The sequence below is a fragment of the Thermomyces lanuginosus genome (assembly GCF_041956635.1).
Source record: "Thermomyces lanuginosus strain ATCC 200065 unplaced genomic scaffold VTN49scaffold_35, whole genome shotgun sequence".
NCBI classification, from domain to species: Eukaryota; Fungi; Ascomycota; class Eurotiomycetes; order Eurotiales; family Trichocomaceae; genus Thermomyces; species Thermomyces lanuginosus.
The window spans coordinates 116,556-141,353 of NW_027192369.1; the positions used below are offsets into that span (position 1 = coordinate 116,556).

General features: G+C 54.6%; 11 protein-coding genes across 11 annotated transcripts in view; 6 read left to right on the top strand and 5 right to left on the bottom strand.

Moving 5' to 3' along the window:
• Window positions 1-459: 459 nt before the first annotated feature.
• VTN49DRAFT_5484 (uncharacterized protein) lies at window positions 460-3,046 on the top strand (the record flags this gene model as incomplete). The annotated part of the gene is made up of 12 exons (XM_069413546.1): window positions 460-541; window positions 615-652; window positions 711-789; window positions 841-983; window positions 1,048-1,063; window positions 1,116-1,331; window positions 1,380-1,645; window positions 1,700-1,714; window positions 1,763-1,942; window positions 1,992-2,461; window positions 2,527-2,824; window positions 2,882-3,046. 12 exons carry the CDS (start codon window positions 460-462, stop codon window positions 3,044-3,046), a joined length of 1,968 nt encoding a protein of 655 aa, XP_069266207.1.
• Window positions 3,047-3,154: 108 nt separating this feature from the next.
• Window positions 3,155-5,615, bottom strand: VTN49DRAFT_5485 (uncharacterized protein; the record flags this gene model as incomplete). The annotated part of the gene is made up of 7 exons (XM_069413547.1): window positions 3,155-3,724; window positions 3,789-4,699; window positions 4,753-5,078; window positions 5,128-5,163; window positions 5,239-5,294; window positions 5,346-5,472; window positions 5,563-5,615. The coding sequence occupies 7 exons, from the start codon at window positions 5,613-5,615 to the stop codon at window positions 3,155-3,157; spliced, it is 2,079 nt and encodes a 692-aa protein (XP_069266208.1).
• A 1,097-nt stretch (window positions 5,616-6,712) lies between these two features.
• Window positions 6,713-8,139, bottom strand: VTN49DRAFT_5486 (uncharacterized protein; the record flags this gene model as incomplete). The annotated part of the gene is made up of 3 exons (XM_069413548.1): window positions 6,713-7,879; window positions 7,930-8,004; window positions 8,056-8,139. 3 exons carry the CDS (start codon window positions 8,137-8,139, stop codon window positions 6,713-6,715), a joined length of 1,326 nt encoding a protein of 441 aa, XP_069266209.1.
• Window positions 8,140-8,276: 137 nt separating this feature from the next.
• On the top strand, window positions 8,277-8,510 carry VTN49DRAFT_5487 (uncharacterized protein; the record flags this gene model as incomplete). The annotated part of the gene is made up of 1 exon (XM_069413549.1): window positions 8,277-8,510. The coding sequence occupies one exon, from the start codon at window positions 8,277-8,279 to the stop codon at window positions 8,508-8,510; it is 234 nt and encodes a 77-aa protein (XP_069266210.1).
• A 75-nt stretch (window positions 8,511-8,585) lies between these two features.
• VTN49DRAFT_5488 (uncharacterized protein) lies at window positions 8,586-10,755 on the bottom strand (the record flags this gene model as incomplete). The annotated part of the gene is made up of 6 exons (XM_069413550.1): window positions 8,586-8,907; window positions 8,966-9,057; window positions 9,108-9,701; window positions 9,760-10,177; window positions 10,242-10,644; window positions 10,704-10,755. The coding sequence occupies 6 exons, from the start codon at window positions 10,753-10,755 to the stop codon at window positions 8,586-8,588; spliced, it is 1,881 nt and encodes a 626-aa protein (XP_069266211.1).
• A 376-nt stretch (window positions 10,756-11,131) lies between these two features.
• On the top strand, window positions 11,132-12,134 carry VTN49DRAFT_5489 (uncharacterized protein; the record flags this gene model as incomplete). Its single annotated transcript, XM_069413551.1, has 2 exons — window positions 11,132-11,312; window positions 11,374-12,134. The coding sequence occupies 2 exons, from the start codon at window positions 11,132-11,134 to the stop codon at window positions 12,132-12,134; spliced, it is 942 nt and encodes a 313-aa protein (XP_069266212.1).
• A 324-nt stretch (window positions 12,135-12,458) lies between these two features.
• Window positions 12,459-13,761, top strand: VTN49DRAFT_5490 (uncharacterized protein; the record flags this gene model as incomplete). Its single annotated transcript, XM_069413553.1, has 2 exons — window positions 12,459-12,785; window positions 12,865-13,761. 2 exons carry the CDS (start codon window positions 12,459-12,461, stop codon window positions 13,759-13,761), a joined length of 1,224 nt encoding a protein of 407 aa, XP_069266213.1.
• A 149-nt stretch (window positions 13,762-13,910) lies between these two features.
• On the bottom strand, window positions 13,911-14,690 carry VTN49DRAFT_5491 (uncharacterized protein; the record flags this gene model as incomplete). Its single annotated transcript, XM_069413554.1, has 1 exon — window positions 13,911-14,690. The coding sequence occupies one exon, from the start codon at window positions 14,688-14,690 to the stop codon at window positions 13,911-13,913; it is 780 nt and encodes a 259-aa protein (XP_069266214.1).
• A 2,296-nt stretch (window positions 14,691-16,986) lies between these two features.
• VTN49DRAFT_5492 (uncharacterized protein) lies at window positions 16,987-17,984 on the bottom strand (the record flags this gene model as incomplete). The annotated part of the gene is made up of 4 exons (XM_069413555.1): window positions 16,987-17,247; window positions 17,299-17,572; window positions 17,627-17,740; window positions 17,797-17,984. The coding sequence occupies 4 exons, from the start codon at window positions 17,982-17,984 to the stop codon at window positions 16,987-16,989; spliced, it is 837 nt and encodes a 278-aa protein (XP_069266215.1).
• A 90-nt stretch (window positions 17,985-18,074) lies between these two features.
• Window positions 18,075-18,281, top strand: VTN49DRAFT_5493 (uncharacterized protein; the record flags this gene model as incomplete). Its single annotated transcript, XM_069413556.1, has 1 exon — window positions 18,075-18,281. The coding sequence occupies one exon, from the start codon at window positions 18,075-18,077 to the stop codon at window positions 18,279-18,281; it is 207 nt and encodes a 68-aa protein (XP_069266216.1).
• Window positions 18,282-18,917: 636 nt separating this feature from the next.
• Window positions 18,918-24,798, top strand: part of VTN49DRAFT_5494 (uncharacterized protein) — a gene marked incomplete at both ends in the record, with an annotated part of 6,530 nt that continues 649 nt past the window's right edge. Inside the window, 5 exons of the mRNA XM_069413557.1 lie at window positions 18,918-19,048; window positions 19,190-19,507; window positions 19,567-19,664; window positions 19,728-24,563; window positions 24,616-24,765. Of these exons, the coding sequence (XP_069266217.1) occupies window positions 18,918-19,048; window positions 19,190-19,507; window positions 19,567-19,664; window positions 19,728-24,563; window positions 24,616-24,765 (5,533 nt within the window). The remainder of the gene's footprint in view (window positions 19,049-19,189; window positions 19,508-19,566; window positions 19,665-19,727; window positions 24,564-24,615; window positions 24,766-24,798) is intronic.

Sequence of the window (24,798 nt, forward strand, 5' to 3'; positions counted from 1 at the left end):
ACATAATATTCAACATCATGTTCTATAATGTCGATTCGCAGCAATGACGATTCTTCAGGATTTTGTTCAGCACCAAGTCCTTTCATGAAAAGTACTTCAAATCCAGGTGTCTGCAGTTGGTATGTACCAGAGTTATTGTATTATGACCCCTTTGGGGGAAATCCAGTTTCCAGCTTTTCATCTAGCAAAGAAATTCAGCAAGTCCTTAGATCATCCACTGCAAGATGGCCTGGGTCATTGATGTCGAAACATGACAGCTCTCAATTCGAACACATGAAACCCTAATCGTTTCCGAATTAGGCAAGGACGCGTAATTCTCTGAATTCCGAGAGCCGAGATCACGTGCCGGCAGTACCTCCCAGGATCCCAACTGACGTTGTTTATCATTTTCGCTTGTCGGCTTCCATGATTCTGCATAATGGATATTTATCCGGTAATTGCAAATTAGGGCTTTTTGACATGGCGGGTCCTCAAACTGTGCTCCGGCCTCGAATCTCCAAGTCTTGCGACCAATGCAAGGCCCGGAAAGTGAGATGCATCAGTGCGATTACTCCAATTCCCTACTTCGGTACCATATTGCTTTTGGTAGTGATGCTTACTGTTCGAAATCATAGGAGACACCTCTAATAGCGTAAAATGTAAGAACTGCTTGGTAAGTACTAGGCGCATCGAGTCGAGTTTCACGCAGACTCTTTAACAATGTGTTCCAGAAACGGGGGCAACAATGTCACTACAGCCACACCAAGCGGAAACTCCGCCAACCAGAGTCATCTGCACCTCCGCCCGAGGGTACGTTGGCTTTACGTTTATCTTGAATCTCCGCTAACGGAAGCTTTTTAGGCCATAGCCCTCCACTTCCTAGCGCTGGCCAAGCTCAGGCCAACTCAGAAGCACGGAAGGCTGGCCTCTATGTAGATTATCTGCTCGAAAACAGGGACGCTGATGGCGTTCGCGGCTGGAGAACCGAGAACTCTGTCGTTAAGGTAAGCGAAGAATCCCGTGCATTATTGTACGGAACCTATACTTAGACTAATATTCGTGGCACAGACAGCCGACCACCATAGTATGTACCTTATTACGGGTCAGGGAAGAAGCAGCGGCTAATATGATTCAAGTTGCCAGTTCGTGTTTAGCTTTCTTTTCCGAGAGCAGGATCCGCTCAGTCTCGGAACGCTTGGGGCATAACAAGCTCAATGAGCTAATCGATATGATCGGCGCAGCGATCAATGCTCGCATGAACCGTGGAGCCAACTCTGGCGCCATGATTAGATTCAAGAGCCCATCGACCCCCGAGCACACTTCTCCAGAGGCTGCCGCCAGGTATATCCAAGGTATTGTCTCCCTGATCCGTTTAGCAGGATTAGTCCTGACCCTTGAAGCCTACTTTGACCAGGTCCATCCACTGTATCCCTTTCTGGAGAGGAAGGATTTCGAGGAAAAAGCTTTCAGCTCGCAGCTGCCGGATTATTTGGCAGCGAGCCCGGCCTTCTCGGCCCTATATCACACGGTGCTGGCGTTGGGATGCCAGTATATCGAGGGCGGGTCATTTGAACCGGGCAAGGGCAAGGCGTGGAAATTGTATCAAACCTCTCTTGGCCTCTTTTCGGACGTCTTGCTCCCGAAAGAAGATTTGACAAATCTTCAGGTATGTTATCTGCTCACTGCCCGTATGACTTGGTGATCTGGGACTAATTGGCAGGCTCTTATTGCTATGGTAAACCAACCTAAACCTCAACACATCGTGCTCATGTTAACGTTCTAGTCAATCTTTGCTTTGAACCTGTCTTGTATTCAGATTGAGGAGACACTGATCTCTGAGGCTGCTCGAATGGCCCAGACACTGGGCTATAACCGGGCCTCGAGTCGGGAAGCGTGCAATCGTGCCTTCTGGGTCATTTACACCCTGGAGAAGACGGCATGTTTCTTCGGAGGTGGAACCTCGGTGGGTATATTATGACGTCGAATATCAAAGTATGCTAACAACTACCAAGGGGTTGAACGATTATGATATAGGCTGCCCGATCCCATCCATTCCGGAGGCAGTCATTGGCGGGACAGACTGGTTTTTGTCCTCTGCTCGCTTTGCACGGCTTGTGTCCAAGGCATACGAAACGCTGTTCTCAGTCACGGCACTCCTGAAGACCCCGGATGAGTACTACTCAGCCATCAGCCAAGTGTACGATGACTTGGAACGATGGCGGTGTTCGCTGCCCAAGGAAGTCCGGCCTGGAGAAGCGTTTCGACCGCAGTACCACACCTCGTCGTGCTCTCTTCTCATCTGCCTTCGATCCCACTTCTACTATTACGGTGCGGTAATTGCTCTCTGCCGACTTACACTCCATGTTGGCGCGGGAACCGAGTCCCCATATGTGGAAGAAGCGAAGAAGAGGCTCATGTATACCGCTCGTCAAATTATCGAAAACACGCGGTACATCGATGCTGAGCCATACACTCCAATATGGTTGGTATTCACCTTTTCAACACGATGATATTTCGATCAAAATCGTTCCTGCTAACGCGCCGCAGGATGCTCGGCGTCATCCCTTTGTCCGCATTGTTCATCCTTTTTGACTTCGTCGTCCATAATCCCACGCATCCTGAGACGGGCACAAACCTCGCCTTGCTCGATGTCGCCGCAGGTTACTTCAGCCGACTCGAATACGCTACCGGCGGCTCGCTTCCCAGCTCGCTGTTGTCTGATTTCTCGCACATAGCGCGCCAATATGTTCGAGACGTGCAATCCAGCGGCCGGCATGATGCCTCGACAGACTCTCGGTCTGCAGCACAAGTCGATTCGTATAACAATGCGTCGACGGAACTGGAGGTACAGTCCTTTCACCCCTCATTATATAGTCACTCAGCTAAAGAACTTTTGGTTTAGCCACCGCCCCAGGCTTCCATCCCGGAACCAGTCCCATTATCATACACGGATCCCCTGTTCTATCCGACCACAGACCTGCAATCTTACACGGGAGATGATGTTCCCGTCAGTTTCGACATCACGAATTTGTTCGGTGCGGTTATCCCGAACTTTCCAAGCTTGTAATTTGGTTGGTTCAAGTTGTCATTCACATTGTCGGATGGGTCTATTTGCGGATCTGGCGATCAACTTAAATGTCCTTCGCCAATGCATTCGCCTAACTTCAGGTTCGATTCATAAATTTCCAATTTCCCAAAACCCGGCATATGGATTCGCTGTATCGTGGAATTGGAAGAACGGATCATGCATGAGATCCATCACAGAGGCACTTCCTAGAACCTGTGGGGCCGGCCAAAGGGGATTATCGGGATTTGTGCCCAGGTTCTGAATGTGAAGCTGCTGGGCGCCAAAGGACGATGGGCGAGCGTTGAAATCAGCACCCGAGGGTGCTGCCGACCGTCCCGGATTGGCGGCTGGTGTTCCAACCATGTTGGAAAAGGGGGGAAACTCTTGGCCGCCGTCAGAAATTTGGTTGTCTGCTTCGGGATTGGGACGATGGAAAATCTGGGTTTCCACAACGGTGCGGCCCTGTGAGCCGTCGCTTGTGGTAGGTTCGGCGTCCCGCACGAAGGTTGGATTAAACAGGCCTCTGCCCGGCTTGTTCGCTTGCTTGGCACAGGCGTAGTCCAGGATGTCCCACATCAAAGCCGTGTCGATAGATACTGTTCTTCGGTCGTGGCCATGATCGCCAGGTTGCGATGCGGGTCGGAATGCGGACTTTACCAGTGTATCGAGCCGGTCGTACTAATTGGTGGCATTGGTCAACTGTCAAGTTCGACGGGGTTAAGGACAAAGGAGGTGTCTCTACCATTGTCTGACACACTGGCCAAATAGATGCCATTCCAACCAGGAACTGCATACATTTGTTCAGCTTCGTCTGTGCCGCGTCTCGGACCCGAGGATCTGCCGCTCGGCAATAATAAATGTGTATTGTCGTTGCTATAGAGGCGCAGTGTCCAATGAATGGATCAGATACCTGGTAACTTTTTTCAGTCACCAGGTCTATCAGTCTGACTATCCATGTTGCGTGTATTAGAGCCTGCTCGGAAGATGTCTTCCAGAACGTGTTTGGCACAGCCATTTGGTCGGATTGCTGCGGCCGAGATGAATACAAGAAAGGGTGGTTGAGCACACTGTGGATTGCATGGTAACCGAATTGGATATAGAGCCATGGACTCCAGTAGTGTCGGTTGCGCTGCAGCTCCTCCGGTGTGCGATCCGCGAAGCGAACGGTGTCATACCGATGACACGTGGGAAATCTGGTTTCCAAATCCATCAATTGTGCTCCTATCATCACATATCCGGAGTCCGGAGACCATGGAGGTGGCTGAGGACTGGAGCCGGCACAACGGGCTACATATTCCCGGACTTCGCGCCAAAGCGAGGATTGCTGGACCATGTACATCCAGATCCCTCCACGATGAGGCTCCGAGTTGGTTGAACACCCCAGCGGCGCCAACGGTGGCGAGTCATCAAGGTCTGGTTGACGATCTCGTTTCCATCCCATGTATTTTGGATTGTTGATGTCGTCGAGAAGGTTCAAACGCATAGGCCGAGGACCGTAGAGCTGATCGAGGAGATGAATGGTGTAGAATACTCTCCGCTTTACTTCGAGCTCTGGAGATTGGGTGTGCCGGTGATCTTCCACATGCATGTCGGCACAGTGCACGAGGGATTTTGCGAGTCCGAGATGTAGCCAGGCAAGATGTGTATCGTTAGCTATGGCGCATCTCAGCCGTCGTGATCAGATCAAAATTTGGCATGCAGCTCACCGGCGAAATTCACAAATGACAGCAAGCACAGGCTTTGTATGGTAGACAGCTGCACCATGCTCTGCGCAATCTGAAACATGATATTGCCGCGTGCGATTTCTGAATATTCTCGTGCTGCCTCTCCGACACGGTTTGCAAAATACGGATGTTTGGAGAACCGTATCGCAATGGACAGAACAGAGAACAGCACTTCATCGCAGCAGTCTGACGGATTGGTGAAATCGCCTCGCTCGAAAAGCCACAAGGGTTGGCGATGACAGTACTGGAAATACAAATCAATCGCTTCTTCCACGACCGGTGCCGGTGGGCGTGGACTAATAGGACCCCTGCTGGGCGTCAGGTCTCAGCATTTAATTCAGTCTGATGAGGTATTACCTCGATGGCGCAGGAGTAGGATGTGTTGATATTCGTCTACCGGAATCATTCCAGCGAAAGAATAACCTCAGCCCAACCTCTCAACACATCCATTGAAAGCCACGCACATACTCTCTCGACTCCATCATCTGACCCATCCTCTCCTCCAGCTGTGCGAGTCTGCCTTCCTATGTATCCCAAGTTAGTCAAATGCCATCCGTCCTGGGTTGCTGTCCTACCAAGTCACGGTTCCGAGGTACCGAGCCCTCCCCCGGCTCAGGCGCCGCCGAGTAGCAGCAGGTTTGGTTTAGACGCGAACATGTTGAACATACTGGCCGTTCCCCTGGACAACGAATCTTCTTTCTTCTACAATAGACCATTGAGACGTAAGTCCACGGTCCAATTGGGGTCAAAGTGTCGATGGTGGTTCTGTGTCAACTAGTAAAAGTACTTTACCTGCAGTTGTCACAGGCCAGATGCGGCCGTCTTTGTCGTCTTGCTGAGGCCATGGCAGTCACTCTCCATGTAGTATTAGCTTGTGACAGCTCGGTTGTTCCCAGAATAACCCATCTTAGGCCAGTTGATGCTAATTGTGAACCACCTGGAGCGAACTTAAAAAGCACAAGTGGGTTACGGCCCCACGTCCGAGGAGCTGTCCAAGGAATTGCCGACTCAACAAAAGCGGAAAGCCTACGAGAAAGGTGGTTTGTACACGCCGAGGTTGCTAGAGCCTACGAGCGATTACAGTTTTTAAGAATTCGAACACAGGGCACGATATGGCTCATATCCATGCAAGTTTAGGATTGGCAAACCGCTGTTAGAGCCACCGTGCGCGAGATTAGGTACGCTAAGTAGGCTCTTTAAGCTCCAGATCGCCACGTCATAGGTTAACATTCCCCTGCCAGCGATTCTCGACTAGGATTAGGACCACCCTTCTCTGTTGGCTAGGCTCATCTTCCCTGTCGTCCCGCCTCGGTGGCTCTGGTCGGGGGGAGAGCTTGCGCGCTTGCCAGGCGGACGCAGCCGCGCTGGAAATGCCCCTGGGATGAAAAATGCACACTGACGCGTTCTCGCATCTGGCCTGCATAACCAGCGGGAGAACACAATCGAGCTCGGCGCGCCACTTTTGTTCAAAGTTTACTCGTGGGTCGCTTGGGCGACAGTAGATACCCACTGCATCACGTCGCCGGTATCCGCAAGTGCCACCGCGGATTCGAGGTTTTGGTTCACCGGGACAAAATGGCGTCTACCTCCCGGGGACGCGGCCCAGCACGCGGCATATAGGGCGCGAGGGTTCCAATCAGACGCTTAATGGGGCACGCATGTTATACAGCGTAGACAAGTTGCCAGTATTGATACAATGCATAGGAAGGTCGCCGAAGTCAGTTCTCCCTATCCCACGGCATCCACAAACAATTTGGTTCAACCACCTGAGCCTCGGGTTGAGATGCTTGACGTCTACGTCTTGTCGTAGGTAATTCAAGGAAATTTGATAGTACAGATGAGATCATTCATAGCAATTGAATTGTTCATCAAACCAGCGACGGAGGTATCTCCAGAAAAGCATCAGAACACCCAACCGATGAACCCACGAGGAAAAAAACAATCACCACTTGTTGTTAAACTCTTTACCATCTACAATGTTGATCAACTCCCTAACCGGAGACAAATGGTTGCGACCCTGACCAAACGCCATTCCCTTGCGCATGACCTCGCGGTAGTTCTTTCCCGGGGAGACCTTACCCAGGACGTACTCTTGGCGGGTCTCGACGCGGGTTGGGACGGGGATGGAGCGGCCAACGATGGCCTCCATACCCTGCCAAGCGAAGGTGATGGCCTCTTTCGCGTTGGCGGGGATGCCAGCCTCGTCGAGCATCATGATCTTGGCTTTGGGGTAATGCTCCTGGATGTACTTGGTGATATTGGGGTTGTAGGCGCCGCCACCGCACATGAAGATCTCCTCAATCTCCATGTCCTTGGGCGCGTACCGCTTGTAGTGGTCGACGATGGCCTGCGCGGTGATGCGGGTGATGGTCGCAACCACGTCATCCGGCGACAGGCCCTTCGCTTCGCCCTTCTTGATCAGCTCAAAGGCCAGTGTGTCGCGGAAGACCTCCCGCCCGGTCGTCTTGGGCGGGTCAAGCTTGAAGTACGGGTGCTGCAGGAACTCGTCCACCAACTCCTGGTCGACCTTGCCGCGCGCGCCCATCTCGCCGTCCTTGTCGTACTCGCGCTCGCCGTTCGTGTAGTACCGCACTGCTGCATCGATGAACACGTTGCCCGGGCCCGTGTCAAAGTCGTAGCATTCGTCCACCCCACCCTTGTTATCCGGCGGGATGAAGCACACGTTGGCAATGCCGCCGATGTTCTGGCACGCGCGCAGCTTCGTCGGGTGATGCAGCACCAGCGCGTCGAAAAAGGCGATCAGTGGCGCCCCTTGCCGGCCGGCCGCCTGGTCGCTAACCCGGAAATCCGTTACCGACGTAATTCCCGTCCGCGAAGCGAGGAATGCCCCCTCGGCCATGGTCAGCGCCGACCGCACCTCACCCGGCTCCGGCATCGACAGCAGCCAGATGGTTTGCCCGTGCGAACCGATTGCGTCAATGCTCTTGATGTCCACATTGTAATCCTTGCAGAATTGGTGCACGGCAGCCGCGAATGTCTCGCCCAAAATCACGTTGACCTCCGACAGCTCCGACGGCGACGTTTTGTTGTGCAGGATAATGTTCATCACGCGCTTCTTGATGGTCGGTTCCAGAGGAATCTCACCATACTGCGGAATTCATCAGCATTTGCAATATGCGGCCATGTGCGGGATCGTACCTTGAGGAGTTGGAACCGCATCGGTGACTCGGGGGTCTCCTGGTAGAAATGGCACAATGCGCAGTCGATGGCATCCTACTCCTGTCAGGAAATGATTTTTCCGGGCATTGAATTGCTCAGTCTCACCATCGACGTGCCGCTGTTCAAGCCCAGAACCGTCAGGTCAAGGGGCTCCCCCTGCCCGCCGGTATTGGCGCCGTTTTCTGCCATCGTGCGAGATTGCTCAACAACTTTGACACTGACGGAATGCTCTAGTCACCTGCAGTGAGGGGGCTGCGGGGGATAAGGGCCTGGCCTTGATATATCGAGGCCGCCGACATCGCCGATCCACGCCATGTTCCACCAAGATGTCGGGTAATCCCGAGAACGTGACCTATGAGTTTGATTTTGATAGAAGACATCCCACTAGTGGGAGTGTTCCCCCCTCGGGATCGTCCAATCCACGTGCGCGCGGGGCGTTGAGCCGTCCGCCGGCCCGCCGGGACGAGGTTGTTAAATGGCAAAATGGCAAAATGGCTGCACGTGCCGAGCCCGGCCTGCCGGTGCCGCCTTGCGGGGGCCCCGTTCGGCTAAATGCCTAAAATGTCAAAGCTGAGAGTTTCGGATCTTTCGCGATGTGCCTTTGACAACTTCCAAGGTGGACCGTTTTCCGTCACTCAAAGTTGGAACTGAATACCTTCCAGGGGTCCCGAGTCAAAGGGCCACGGCCAATCCTCGAGCAGCTCAGGAGGCAACTGGAAGTGCGGCAACGCTTCCCCGAAGGCCCCGGTCGAATCGTAGGCCATGTTCGCCGGATGTGCAGCGGCCGTCAGTTGATTCTGCGCTGTTGCCCCTGTTGGTTGATGGGCCTGGATTGTGTGGCGTTGTTCTCGCATGTACTCATCAATCCGGTCGACCTGCGTCCGCAGGCGCTCACTAGTGCCTGTCGCTCGACTCAGTCCGGTCTCTAATGGGTGGAGAAGATCTGCCATTGCCAATCTAGAGTTCTGGTCAGCATTGCAATAACAATGGAGTTGCTGGGTGACACGCAGCATACAGAAGCGTTCTGACACGAAGATAAGAATTCTCCGACAGACTGCCTTCGATGACAGAGCCAAGAATGTATCCAATCCCTGCAAGATGATGAAGCTAGTCCGGGTTATTAGCCTCTATCGTCCAAGTGTCGTCTCCACACTCACCAATGGCGAGCTGATCGCCTTCAAGTACTCGACGGGAACTTTCGAAAATACCTCCAAGAGCTCGCCCGCAACGTCGCATTTGCGCTCCACGCCAAGATCTTCCGTCGAGAGGAGGATCATGCGCAGTAACTGGAGCGTGGCCTGGATGTTCGCGGATTGAAAGCCAAACAGGTCTTTGGCTCGGTCACCGGTGACCGGCGGAGTCTCTCGGAATCGAGAGGGCAAAGACGAATACATGGCCATGACCTGCTGCATCACAGCCGGCTCGTTCATGGAGGTGCGGCGGAACATGGAATGGAATGGGGTTGCGGAGGTCCGCTGGAATGCGCGGCGTCGCAACTCATCAACAGCATGTTCCATGATGCGATACAGATCGGTAGTGAAGTTCCAGCCGCGCAGCCAGCTCACTGACTCCTGACCGCCACCAGGACAGGGGGCCCCAGACATATCAGGGACAGTAGCGTAGCCTGATTCGGAAATGTATTCATCGTCGAGCTCCGTAGGGTATCGAACCATCGACTGCGCTTCGCGATGGCGAATAATGCCACCCCAGACGATGGACGAGTAGATGTCTAATGTATAGATGGACCAGAACTACACGTGTCTCATTGAGTGCCATGACCCAGATGCCCGTTTCAGGGAAACCACTTACAAGACGCCGACGTTCCTCGATCTCAATCGGGGTCATGCCCTTTGGCCAGAGTTTCTCGTCATGCAGCCCCTCTACGGATATTAGTGTATGGTAAATGCCGGAGTACTGTTGCATAGCCTTGATCTGGCCATTCTGGATGCTGGCAATTGCCAGGATCGCACAAGCACGCATGAAACTCGTCCCCTTGGCAGCGCTTAAATCCTTGGGGATGCTGTCCTTTGCAGCGGCGTAGAACACTTCCGATGGGGGATCCGACAGCTCCGATGGTATCCAGCGATTGGAGTATAGCGCTCCGTCCCGTGCTCGGCCGGAAGCCAACGCACAGGCTGCCATGACCGACGCGAACAGCCCGCGGTCGTGGAGGTGCTCATGGCGCTCTAGCTTGGCCAACAAAGATGGGCGATGGAACAGGGGGAAGCTAAGACAGGAACGTTAGGAGGACTGGCTTCTACCACACAAATTATCATCATCATCCGGCCTACATTGGGTAAACTATCTCGAAATAGACCTCCATCAAATTGCGGATGGTCCTGTCGCAGGCGATGGCGAAGGCGGTCCAAGACCGGGAGAGGGCATCTTCGCTGCGCGCCGAGGGATCCAGGCCGGACCAGAGACTTCCAGCGGGAGCCCAAGGGTCGCTCGACAATGATTCTCGCCGTCCCAGGTCCGTCTGGGACCTGGCCTCGGAGTACGATGGCGCTATGGAAGCCTGGGCACCTTGGGCACTCTGGGCGTCCGACTGAAGGGTGCGGCTGCTCTTCACCCCTCGGCGCTTGATTGGGCGATCGAAGGTGCAAGGAACATCGAAATCCACGCAATTCTGACAACGGCCCGATGGGTCGTCACTCTTGCTACACTTGATACTACGGCGGTTGCAGCGGTCACCTGATATACCATTAGTTTTTATGCATCCGAAGAGGCGATGTGGGGAGGGGTATACATACAGGCTTTGGACACGCGCTGGAGTTTCTTTGGTCGTTGGGCTCGTTGCGACATTCAAAGCAACAGCATGGACTGGACTGCACTATCAATGGACCAACGCGAGTTGGAATGCTAGGGGCGGCCGAGTTGGCGGTGAATGTGGAGTTCGCGCGGAGAAGCTCCCCAATAGCACGGAAAGGATGTACCGATCGACGCAGATGAAGCCGACGCGTTATTAAGAGAAAAAGAGTGCTAGATTCAGCCCTGTAGAAAAAACTACGGCATAGAAAGGAATGTTTATTGCGGGTCTACGGAGAAAAGCACTTGCATTGTTTGGTTCTGGCGGACAGTGGATAGAAACATGCCGAATTAGGAAAGTCAGACCACGTGAATTTCTGCCCAAAAAGCCTGGCAGCTTCAATCATCCTTGAATCAAGCTCACTCATTCGTCATGCCGTCGCGACTGCTTTTGCGGTCGCTGCCCAGGCGCCGCAATGCGATACCGACAGGCGCATACCGATGCTTCTCCGGCTCGGTTCGTACCTGGCAGGATGCGGGTAAGACGAGTGAGAGCCCTCGGATGACCGAGTTTGGGTACGAGACGGTGCCGGTGGAGGAGAAGCAAGCTCGAGGTGAGTATAAAATCACTTGAGGAGGGCGTGAGAGAGCATGCACCTAATGTCTACAATTTAGTCGGAGCGGTGTTCAGCTCTGTCGCGAGCAAGTACGACACCATGAACGACCTGATGTCGCTTGGCATCCACCGATTGTGGAAAGACCATTTTGTGAGGACGCTGAACCCAGGCTCACCGCGAACTTCGCGCGACGGCGAAACTTTGCAGAAGGGATGGAATATCCTGGACATTGCCGGCGGTACTGGAGACATTGCCTTCCGCATGCTGGATCATGCGACCAACATCAACGGGGACCATGAGACGCGCGTTACAGTGGCCGACATCAACCCAGACATGCTTGCCGAAGGCAAGAAACGGAGCTTCGAGACTCCCTACTACAATACGGACCGATTGAAGTTTATGGTGGCCAATGCCGAGGACATGCCGATGATCCCAGACAACTCGGTAGACCTCTACACGGTTGCCTTTGGCATCCGCAATTTCACGGATAAGGAAGCGGCGCTGCGGGAGGCTTTCCGTGTGCTGAAGCCAGGCGGCGTGTTCGCATGCTTGGAGTTCAGCAAGGTCAACAACGCACTGTTCAACGAGGTCTACAAGCGTTGGAGTTTCGGGGCAATTCCGCTCATTGGACAGCTGGTGGCGGGCGACCGTGGTAGCTACCAGTATCTCGTGGAGAGCATTGACCGTTTCCCCAGTCAGGAAGAATTCCGCGGAATGATTGAGAAGGCGGGGTTCATTATCCCTGGTCGCGGCTACGAGAATCTGACCTGCGGGATTGCAGCCATCCACAAGGGTGTCAAACCTGTGAAGTCGACGTAATTCACGTGGGCTGTGTATCAGTATCTGTCCTATCGGCATCTCCTCGGAGTCGATGGGAGTGGTGTACATTACTATTCCGATGATGTGATTGCCGTGTCGAATAGAGAAAAAATAAACTCAACTAATCTCCTTTCCTTCCACCATGCTTAGGACTTGTTTCATGAAAAGTCAATTATTGATGTCAGGATTCTTGTATTTCTATTGACACTCATACTGAACTGATCGGTTCGCTGGTGAACAACGAACATGAAGGTTTTGACTCCAAAGTACTAAATCCCCGAGTAGCCGGCAAGAAGAATTCGTTAATCTATCCCGATCTCGGCCATGAAAAATCCCGAACACGAACAAAGCGCAAGCGCAGATATCGACGCGGCCTCGACGGCGCTCCATGTAATCGCCATCGAGCGCGATGCGCTGAACCACCTGAGCCACCTCTATCGCAGCAACACGCAGGCACAAGACAGTCTCCGACATGCGGTCGCGCAAATCACGCAAACCATCCGGGCCGGCGGGAAGCTGGTGGTCACCGGCATGGGCAAAAGCGGGAAAATCGGACGTAAGGTGGAGGCGACGATGAACAGTCTGGGGATTCACAGCGTCTTTCTACATCCAACAGAAGCGCTACATGGAGATGTGGGCATAGTGAGGCCGGTACGATCAACTCAGCGCATTGTCACATTTAATGGACAACTTATTGATTTAGGACCCACGGCTGATTACTGCCTCCTAGGTTGATACGCTCCTGCTGATATCCTACTCTGGTCGCACGCCGGAGCTGCTGCGTTTACTCCCTTACATTCCGTGCGGGGTTGCGCTCATCGCGATCACATCGCATACTGATCCGTCGACATGCCCCCTGCTGACGGATCCGCATCGGTCGGAGAAGGGCATCCTACTTCCTGCCCCGGTGCATGTCGATGAGGAAGCCGCGTTCGGGGTCGCCGCGCCGACGAGCTCGACGACCGTGGCGCTAGTCGTTGGCGACGCGCTCGCGCTCGCGGTCGCACGGTGTCTACACACCGAACCCGGCCGCGGTCCGGCAGAGGTCTTCAAGGCACATCACCCAGGGGGCGCGATTGGTGCGGCCTTGGCCTCTTCGGTGTCAACACCCATGTCAACGGCGTCGTCATCACTGCTCATCACACCGCCGACGTCGGTCAGCTTGGCCCCGCTGGACGACCCCGAGTACAATCCGTCGCCGACAACAAGTCGCGGTGGGGCATGGGGTAAGAAAGACTCGGAGTTGACAGAGCTGATGGTGCCAATTGACGCAGTGCCCACGGCGCCAGCGGGCGGCACTGTGCTCGACGTCCTCCTGACCAGCCTCCAGCACCCCGCGGCCAAGTTGTGGGTCAAGCTGTCGGCGACAGAGGTCATTCCTCCCTCGCGTGTCCGGTGGCTTGCAAAGTTGGGGCAGGTCAACGCCGGGGTGAGGGAACTCCCGTCGCCGGTATCGGTCCACGCGGCGAGCTGGCTGCGGGTCGCCATGTCGACGCCACTCCGCGAAGTACGGGAAATCGTGCGAACCGCGACCAAAGACCCTTCTGTCGTGCCGCTTATCAGCGTGATTGATGCGGAAGACTCTTGTGTCGGCCTTATCGATGGAAACGAACTGCTGGATCGATGAGAGCAGGCGATATAAACATCCAACGCCAAGTTTAAGAAATTGGGAGAACAAAACTGAACACATTAAGAGTTATGATGGTCATATTATATCCAGTGGTATCAGAACATAATATGCAAAACATAAACATGCCATTTATTCATGGACGATTTTCACAGCAAAAACACGCCCATCAGCGAGGCCGCCAGCAGCGCTCCCAGGTAGCTGGGCCCAAGGAGCGACGCACCGTCTCCTTCATCGTCCTCATCGCTATCCTCGTCGGAATCCGACGAGCCCAGGTCCAGGTCCCCGGAAAAGGGTCCATCAGAACTATCATCGTCATCGGAAAGACCCAGGTCGCCATCGGGAATTAGATCAATATCGGCACCGTAGGTCGGACCATGGGCTGCCGTTTCAATGGAAGAGGAAGACAGATCGTCGAGCGCCGGATCCTTCGTGGGAGTCGGCAGATCATCGAAGAAGTCATCATCGCTGGTGGGATCCGCAGAAACGTTTGGGATATCATCATCATCATCATCATCATCATCATCCAGGTCAAGATCGAGATCGTCGTCATCGTCGGAAGAAGAGCCGCCGCCGCCGCCGATCCCGCCTCCCGCGGCAGTCTTGTGGCAGTAGTCGTCGGTGATACCGCAGACGTAGCCTTCCTGGCAGCATCCGCCACCGGGGCACCGGGGTCCGTCGCCGCAGGGGATCGCGCAGACAGGCCTGGTGCCCGAGTACGTGCAGGCGGCACCACGCGGGCAGCAGCCATTGCCGTCGGCGCACGGGGTTGCTGTCGCCTCGGGGCACTCTCCATCCTGGCGCACGAACAGGTTGCGCTCATTGGGCACCAGCGCGGTGATTGGGGCGGCAGCACGCAGGTACTCCTCGGCGGAGGCGAGTCGCAGCAGGCAGAGCGCTGCGATGGCAGAGGTGGTGAGGAACTTCATGGTTGGGTCGGATGGTGTGATTGCGCTTCCGCTGCAGGGTAGCAAGCAATCAACCAAATGTATAGTACGGAGTAACTTGTAGAGAATACGGCCTCGCGGCGGACGCGACAAGAAACGAAACGAAGAGAACCCTCGCCTCTTGACGATCGTCCTGGTATTTATATCCTTTCACCCGCGGGCCAGCTGTGTCGCTCCCGCTTTCCAGACCCTCCCAGTAAAAAAAAAAAGGGGGCAGTGATCTTCCGAGTCACAGGAAAGTTCAAAGCCCCTTTCCCTTATATCTCACATCTTCTGATCTTCCTTTGGCGGGTGTCCGAGCGGGCAGTGCTTGGGGCCCCAACTCTAAAAAGTTCGTATTCCATGTGTCCTCGTACATGGATGGGCTCGTTCTTTCTTGGCCCTGGTTGGTGCCTGTCGAGTAACTACTTGGAAGGGAAAAGCGCGTTGACCAACGGAAGCTGATCCTCAATTGAGGCGATCATTGCCATTGGACGTCTGTTTTGAACCACGAAGACACCAGTCAAGCAAGCCTCCTTTAGTTAACTTTGATCGGAGAGCTTTTTATCTTTTCTTTGTTGCTCATAATCAACTCTCAGATATGGTGTGGTCGATGCACTGCAGGGTTCTCTCGGCCGTTCTTGACGGATGGGTCTTGTGACAATCGGGTCACTGCATCGCCAAACTTACTGACAAATCACGGCAGACTGTGCGGAGTAAATCACGTTCAAGAGTCAACTTGCGGTGGACCGAAAAGGCTATTCTGGTATTGAGGAATCGTCGTCGATGGTTTTTGGTTCCTGAGGGTCGGATTTAGGTTGACTGGTCGAACTGGGAGATGATAGGGGTTCGATGTGATTGGTTATTTTCTCCCAACTAACGATCCTCGTTCTCGGCTCTACATTGGCTAACCTCGGGACCTACGGGGCACAGATTACTCTAACCAAAGCAGGAATAGCTCAAGGTCAAACCATGTAAAAAAAATTCAAATCTTGTTGTAATTTACAGTAACAAACTGAGCGCCCTCGGCGTCTGGACACTGCAGTCTGCATGGCCTGCAGCAACAGCTCGGCCGCCGGTGAGCTGAAAGGTCCTGACCCGGGCACTTCAAGGGTTATGCTTCTGCAACCTGCAAGCAACGTGTATGAAACTGCGGCTCAAAGTCGGTGTTCACTATTCACACCAGACCAGAAACCGACATTCCGATTACCTCGTCCCGGCTAAGAGGTGACCTCGCAGTTGCTGGTGAAGACTAGTTCACTGACAAAGTCAATCCGATTCGTATCTCCTCAATAATACTCCGTGTCTAGAATCTCTCTTCTCTAATACTACGGCCGTACGAGTACTCCGGCTCGTATTCTCTCCGTAGTCCGGACGATCGGATAATCTCCGACATTGTGGAAACAGATTGAGCCGGGTGTTGTGTGCGGAACGATGGAAACCGACAAGGTGAAAGCGGCTGCTCGGAAGAGGCGTTGACTAGGTAGATTATATGCGGAGCTCATACGTTAGGCAGATACTGGAGACGATCTCCTTCATCCGTTCTCCATGGATCAATGAAACAACTTGGGATAGACTCTTGCAGCACCCAAAGAAAGACAGCAATTCAAGCAAGGAAACTCTCTCGGAAAATATATATAAATCGCGCTGTCGATCGTTGGGGTCTGCGTGACTCCATCTTAACGGATGATTGGAAGGTGTGGAAGGGCAAGACTTGCCGGCCGACGGATGGATGGATTGGCCGCAGCAAGCGACGAGGGAGGTTTCTCCCTCCCTCCCTCCCTCTCTCTCTCTCTCTCTTGGCAGGCTTGCATGCGTCGTTTTGAGACCTCGTCTGCTGGTCATCAGTCAAAGGTATTTGGAACCGACAGCCACATCAAAAAGCAATCTGGAGTTGGGTTCTCAGGGCTATTTTGGTTTCGTCGAAGAGAGAGGTAGAGTCGGCTATTTGGGCATGAATCAAGCAGGCGGCCTGAGCACTAGATCACAGTTGTATTGGTTCAGGATTTATGCTACAACGCAAATGGAGAGTACTTAGACATCCATCATCCATACATGTCACTCCAGAAGAATAAACAGCCATTCGATACGATCTTCGTTAATTTCCGAGGTAGCCAACTCATCATGCGACGGCATCGAGAATGGCATCGAGAATGATCTACCATCGCAGCATTGCATCAAGGGTATTCACATGTCTATGCGTGCAAGAAAAGTCTCAAACCGCAACTCCGTCGCAAAACAAGCGAAACGAACAGTATATGGGACCAAAACCGCTCCAGTCTAAACAGTCATGGTGAAATCATGAGTTCTTGTTCTTGTCGGCTGAGGACGGGCCGCCGGAGCTGTCCTCTTCGTACAGCCGATGCTTCTCTATGTACCGGATGACCGGGATCGGAATCAGGTACCGCACACTCATCTCCCGCCGCAGGAACAGCCGGATCTTGGTGCTGCTAACGTCGTTTTGGATCAACTGCTGGATCACGTGAATGTTATCTCGCCACGGCTGCAGCGCCGCCAGCGCCTCGTCAATATCGGTGCCGCTCCGCTCAACAATGAACGCCTGAGAAACCATCAGCAGAGATTCACCCGTATCCCTCCCAGGGAAACATACGCCGTATCGCCCCAAGATATGGTCCAGATCCTTCGGATCCCAAACCCCCGGCGTCGACATGGTGTGGATCAGATCCGCACCCGCCAGGAGAGCAACCCGTACAGGCTTGCGAGTCCCGTCGCCTGCATCGATTCCTTGTCGCACGACGTTGATCTCGTGGTCAAAGTGATCCAACACCACGGCGGTGGGCTGGTACTCCTTGTGCAGAGCCTCCCACGGGTCCACCATCAACCAGTCCGACGTCATATCGACTGCGAGCTGGCACATGGCAATCCTGTTCCACTCATCTATCAACGTTGGTCTTACACCAAACTGCGCTTATCCCTACCGGTGTTCGGCGCTGGCCAAGCCCGCTTTCCGGTACGCATCTGACACCGGCGATAGATAGCCGCCGATCAATTCGTAGTTTGTGTTAAACTTGACGTAGTCGGCCGCCATCTCCCTGCTCAACACCGTCAGAACAATCATGCCACGGCTAAATAATTTCTGCGCACATACTGCATACGAAGATGGAGATACGTTGGAGGACTGAAACTCCCCGCGGCGACCAGCACTAGCGGCGTCTTACTGGGATCATCCATGACCTGTTTCAGGCGATGTGTAGGAAACTCGTAGGTTTCCAGGCTCCCCCGGGCGGGGACCAACTCGTCCCCATTTTGTTGGTTGTAATTCGGCGTGACAGTCATCTCGATCTCTGCAACCAACTGGCCCGCTCAGGTGTCGGTTAGACGGCTCAGCGAAGCTTGGAATGACGAGCCGGTGGCGGAATTCACGCAATGACGCCAATCGGTATCGGTCGGCAACCGCCGCCACACACGGGAGATCGATGGCCTAGCGTTGATATTTCGAAGACCACAGAGACCGCAGGAGTCGAATACACTGAGTTGAGTCAGATCGGGACGAGCCTCAAGATGAAATTCACCGGAGGGGCAACATGGACAGCGAAATCGGAACGAGCTGGAGGCCAATCACTCAGCTCATAGGAGCGATCCCGGAGCCAGGATCGCCGCGATGATACTGGAGCGTGAGATTTCGTTCTGCTGAAATATTGAAGAATTATTGAAGAATTTCTGCCTTCAGTTCAGTTCAGTCACGCATCGGCGGAGGGGCCGTTTCTGGACGGGTGGAGGAGATGTGATTAGTCATCACCAGCGGAAAGGCGCAATGGCGCGATCGGTTCACTGCCAAGAAGCATATTGTCGCCGAGCACGTGATCTTAAATCACGTGTATTTAAGCTACGTGAATCCGGAATGGTTGACTTGTAACCTGGTTACAGCCCAATAACGTCATTCAGTCAGATAACCAAGTTATCTGCGCTCCAGTGGGCTCTCGCTCTCCGGACCAACGCATTGATCTCCAGGCCGAACTCCATCAGAATTTCGAATCCATGATCAATTCCATCTTCGTCCTTGTGTCTTCGCTTCACTTGGTCTATTTCGAGTTTATCGGCCTGTCCACAACCGCTCTGCATCTCTATTCAACCCTCCGCCCATCCGATAACCCCCGGTTTTTGTCCTCTCCATCGTTCGCCGTTGCACTCCCCGCCTGATTGAGCTGCGGATGGAGCGTTAAACCGGCGACGACGAACCTCCTATTTCATCCACGCCTTCAACTACTTATGGCCAGACGAACGACTGCGGCCAATCACCAGGACCCAGCACCGCCCTCCTCCCGCGCATCTGCTGTCTCCGGACCCTCTACCCAAGGTCCACCAGCCTCCGTCTCCGCTGCCGCGAGTCCAGCGCCGAGGTATGTCTTAACCCCCGTCGTTGTGGTTGATTCTTTTCCTATCCCCTGATATCCATTTTACGGCATCTTTGGGAATCGGCCACGGCCCCTTGAGCTGTTTTCAGTTCACTGGCATAATACTTATACTGATAATGCTAACAGAACCACCCGCTCTTCTGCACGTCTCGCCGCAGCTGCAGCCGACTCCGCCGCTTCGTCGTCTGTCGTGGGAGGGCCTGCGGCTGTCCCTCCTGGTGTCCCTGCATCGTCCCGCAAACGTAAAGCCCCCGCGCGACGAGATCAGTCTCATCCCGACGTCGAATCTCCCTCCTCTGCGACCTACCAAACGAGACGTTCCAAGCGACAGCGAACCACCGCATCTGGTCCTCGAGCCACGAGCCCCGTGGCGTCACCTACAACCCCTGCCCCGACCGCTGATCGACGACGAACTCGGTCCCGTTCAGCAATGTCCCCACCAGGGTTCGTAGTTCTTCCTCACTGGTAACCCCCCGACTCGGCAATGCTAATTTGGGAAATAGATCCTCTTCTCGGCCCCACGATCAGAACACGAGAGCTCCCGCGTCATCATCGTCCTCAACACGACGGCGGTCTAGCAGAAATGGCAAGCCGGGTCAAGGTGAATATCTCCATAACCTGATCTCATGTTGGCACCGGATCTGATTAACTCTTTCTCCTGCAGAGACAGCTCCCTCATCAGTTCGACGGCAGAAGAAACGGTCACCGAAACTGGACCCGGATATCCCTATGCCAGACGCGGACGAGCCTCCAAGTGAATCGGAATCGCAGAGACGACCTGACGACGACTACGATGACCCGGACGAGACGGCGTCGTCACCTCGAAGCGAGAGCAATGATGGGACAAATCAGTCAGGCCGTGGCGACGATGAAGATGGGGACCCATTCCGGAGTAACTTCTTCCGTTCGCCGAGCCCGTTCGGTGGCCTACAACATACCCTAAGAGCCCTGTCGGGCATGATGACTGGAGTTTCGGCACGTCTTCGAGACATTCTGAGTAGTTTACGTATGAAGGAAGATCCTTCCATGCAGCTCATCGCCTTGCAGGATCTTTCCGATCTGCTGCTCGTCTCGAACGAAGACAACCTCTCTGGACAGTTCTCTCCAGATCCCTTCGTCAAGGAGCTGGTTGCGCTGATGCAACCGAACGAGTTTGGAGAGGAGAACCCGGAAATCATGCTTTTGGCTTGTCGCTGTTTAGCGAATCTGATGGAGGCTCTTCGTGGCTCCGTTGCCAACGTTGTTTACGGCGGCGCGGTTCCGGTCCTCTGTCAAAAGCTTTTGGATATCCAGTTCATCGATCTTGCCGAGCAAGCCCTGAGTACACTCCACAAAATCTCCGTCGACTTTCCTGCCTCTATTGTACGCGAAGGCGGGCTAACGGCTTGCTTGACTTATTTGGACTTTTTCCCCACAAGCACTCAGCGAACTGCAGTAACCACTGCCGCCAATTGCTGTCGGAACCTTCCCAGCGACAGCTTCCCGGTGGTGCGGGATGTGATGCCGACCCTACTCAATGTCCTGTCAAGCAATGACCAAAAGGTGGTGGAGCAGGCGTGTCTTTGCGTCTCACGCATCGTCGAAAGCTTCAAGCACCGACCGGAGAAGTTGGAGCAACTAATCGAACCCGCAATGTTGCGGGCGATCCTACGTCTTTTGTTGCCCGGTGCCACCAATCTGATTGGTCCCGATATTCACACGCAGTTCCTGCGCGTTTTGGGCTATGTCGCTCGGGCAAGCCCGCGCCTCTCCGCCGAGCTGCTGAAGATGGATGTCGTCGACACCCTCTATCAGATCCTGACTGGAGTCTCCGCGCCGCGCGGGGAGGACAACAAGGTGGACAATGTCGTGACCATGCAGGCTCTGGTGCATCGTCCGAGAGAGCAGGTGTACGAGACGTTGAACGTCATCTGCGAGTTGTTGCCCGCCGCCGAGGATTATTCGGACGCGCTCAACCAGTTTGATCGCCTGCGTGTTGACACTGGCCCCTATAGCCCGGTGCGGTCCTCCAGCAAAGCCAAAGAAACCGCTGAACAGAGACGGCAGCTGTTGCAGTCGTGCAAGGCCGAGCTTAAGCGGTTTGCTGTCGTTCTGTTCCCCACATTGACAGACGCCTATTCGAGCACGGTGAACCAAGGAGTTCGCCAAAAGGTCCTCCTCGCGCAACTCAAGATGCTACAGAACATCGATGCGGATGTGATCGAGGAGTCCATCCGCAATGTTCCCTATGCGTCCTTCCTTGCTGCCATTCTCTCACAAAAAGACCACCCAACTCTCGTGTTTTACGCCCTTCAATGTGCAGAGTTGCTGTTTGTCAGGCTTCCGAGCATCTACCAGTATCAGTTCCATCGCGAAGGCGTCATTTCGCAAATCATGTCCATTGCGGAGCAACCGTTGTCGAAGGAAGCCAACAACGCCCACCCGCCTACGGGTAACGACGAGGACACTCATAGTCAGCACTCTGATACAGCCTCGCCAATGGCAAGCGAGGATTCCCCCATGCGACGTGATGCTAGTCCTGACTCCGACGACGATGACGAGGATGACGAGGATGATCGGGAAGGGCAGGACTATCCAGACGAGGATGACGACGATGGCCATGACCGTGATGAGGATGACACGTCCGATTCAGAAGACTCCGGATCGTTCCCGCCTTCTCAGCCGCTCTCCTTTTCTGTGGATGTTGCCATGAATGATGCCGTCACTCGTACCGCCAGAGGCTTCCTCCAGCGATACAACGAAACCGAAGGTACCAAAGCCCTGCGGGACAGGGCCTCGAAAATTCTGGCGGATCTCCAGGAGCTGGCTAGCGGCCTCACTGCCTGCTATGCTGAGGGCGCCTCGAGCGATGCTCTTGGTCTCTTCCAGAAACTCGCCTCGTACTTTGAGCATGGCGCCTTGGATAACATCACCAGCTCCGAGTTGCTCACGTCGGGGGTCATCGATGTTCTCCTGGACATCTTCAACAAGCCGGACACGGCCCGTGAGGCCAGGACCACGTTCCTGCAGGCCTTTATGGGGAAGGCGTTGTCGGACAAGGCTCGCGGGGCCCAGGCTTCCCCTGCGACACCGTTCAGCGTCTTGATCCGGAAGTTGCATGACCTTCTCAGTCGCACAGAGCATTTCGAGGTCATCACCGTTGGTCATAACTCTCTAGAGAATACCAGGAGCAACGCGGCCCACATGCTGGGGAGGCAGGTGCGGCTGAAGCTCGTTGCCGACGACGAATCGGATATCCCCCGACCGTACAAGCATCTCATGGTGTCCATTCATGCGATCGCCACATTCAAGTCGCTGGACGACTTTTTGCGGCCGCGGATTAGCCTGTCGGACCGTCCGCGGGCGGCCACCAGTGGACGCGATTTCTTGAGCATGTCTCGCTCCGGTCGCATCAGGGATGACCAGGGTAGCTCGGGACGCAGATCGGCCAACAATGAGTCTTCATCGTCGACGGCTCTTGCCCAGTCTTCGGCCGGAAGTCAGCCGGGCGATCGTCGGGCGCCGAGCAGCACCAGCCGATCTACCGCGCAGCGCCGTTCTAGCGGAAGCGGTGACAGGAGAACCGGAACGCGGCGTTCGAGCCGCAATCAGTCGTCTAACATGCTTCACAGCGAAGAAAGTCGGCGGTTCCTGGAATGCGCCGACGAGAGACGATTTAGCGACGAAGAGGATGAGGACGATGAGGGTGAGGAGGAACCGGAGGATCACTCTGAGGAGGATGACGAGGAACTCAATGCCATTGTGGACGATCTTGAGGAAGAGGCTGGCGAAGATCGCGGCCCAGAGTCCGGTGCGGTCAACATGGAAGTTGCTGCAACTGGAAAGGTGACTGCTAGGAAGGAGGATGGGACGCGGGTTTCGACACCGTCGCACTCGCAATCTCAAACACCCTCCAAAGGCTTGTCGTCTGCGGCCTCCTCCCAGGATCAGAATTATCCTGCCAGTGGGAGCTCGTCCGCCGGCCCCAGCGGCGGTCGGTCGTATGCTTCTTACGCTGCTGCCATGGCGTCAATTCCCCAAGACTGGCACATTGAGTTTCGTGTTGGCGGAGAAGTCGTCACCAACGAGACTACAATTTACCGCGCCATCTACAGGAGCATGCAGAATGGAGGGGAAGAGTCTGGCGGAAGCGTTTGGTCAACAGTACACACAGTGCGGTTCCGCCGTGTTCCAGGACCTCCTCCCCCCGAGCCCTCGTCTCTGAGTACCGGCACTAAAGAGGATACGGAGGATCGTGATGAGAAGACCGGTCTTCCAAGGTCGCTCAGCCAGAACCCGATCACGGCATCGATTCTGCGTCTGCTGCGCTTCCTGCATGAGATCAATGCGCACCTGGACGATCTCATGGCTGAGAACCGGGAGCTGGTCGGCATCACGCCGGAGCCTCCGTCGCAGTTTGTCAACACCAAGCTGACCGCGAAATTGAACCGGCAGCTGGAGGAGCCCTTGATTGTAGCGAGTGGTTGCTTGCCTAGCTGGAGCGAGGACCTGGCTCGAGAGTTCCCGTTCCTCTTCCCGTTCGAGACGCGGCACTTGTTCCTGCAATCCACGGCGTTTGGATATGCGCGGGCCATGATGCGGTGGCAAAACTCCCAGCCGGAGGATGGTGGCCGGGATCAGCGGCGGGATGACCGTCCGTTCTTTGGTCGTCTGCAGCGGCAGAAGGTGCGCATCTCACGGTCCAGGATCCTCGAGTCGGCCATGAAGGTGATGGAGTTGTACGGGTCATCTCCCAGCATCCTCGAGGTGGAGTACTTTGAAGAAGTCGGGACTGGCCTTGGGCCCACGCTGGAGTTCTACTCGACCGTGTCCAGGGAGTTTTCGAAGAAGAAGCTCAAGTTGTGGCGGGAGAATGATTCGGAGGATAACAGCGAGTTCGTCACCAGCAAGAACGGGCTCTTCCCGGCGCCGATGAGTGATGAACAGGCGGAGACAGAGGCGGGCAAGAGGCAGCTGCAGTTGTTCAAGACGCTGGGGAAGTTTGTGGCCCGGTCGATGCTCGACTCACGCATCATTGACATCAACTTCAATCCGACGTTCTTCCGACTGGCGCTCTCTCCAGTGAAGCCGTCACTTGGCACCGTGCGGACGGTGGACCCGGATCTGGCCAACTCGCTGCTCCTGGTTAAGCGATTTGCGAACGGGAAGAAACGAATCGAGGATGATCATTCCTTGAGCGCGGAGCAGCGGAGCCGCGCGCTCCAAGACATTGAGATCGACGGCGTGCGTGTGGAGGACCTGGGGCTAGATTTCACGCTGCCGGGATATCCCTCGATCGAACTGATTCCCAATGGGGCCAACACCGCGGTGACGATCGACAATGTCGATCAGTACGTGGACCGGGTGGTGGACCTCACCCTTGGCAGCGGTGTGCAGCGGCAGCTCGATGCCTTCCGGTCCGGTTTCTCCAGCGTGTTCCCGTTCTCGGCGTTGCGGGCCTTTACACCGAACGAGCTGGTTATGCTGTTTGGACAGGTTGAGGAGGATTGGTCTATGGAGAGTACGTCTATTCTACGCTCCTTACCGGTTTGAACTCGGGCTAACGGTCTCAGCGCTCATGGATTCGATCAAGGCGGACCATGGTTTCAACATGGACAGCAAGAGCGTCCGCAACCTCTTGCAGGCCATGACGGAGCTCAACAAACAGCAGCGCCGGGATTTCCTGCAATTCGTCACGGGAAGTCCGAAGCTGCCAATTGGAGGTGCGTTTAATTTTTTTTTTTTTTTTTTTTTTT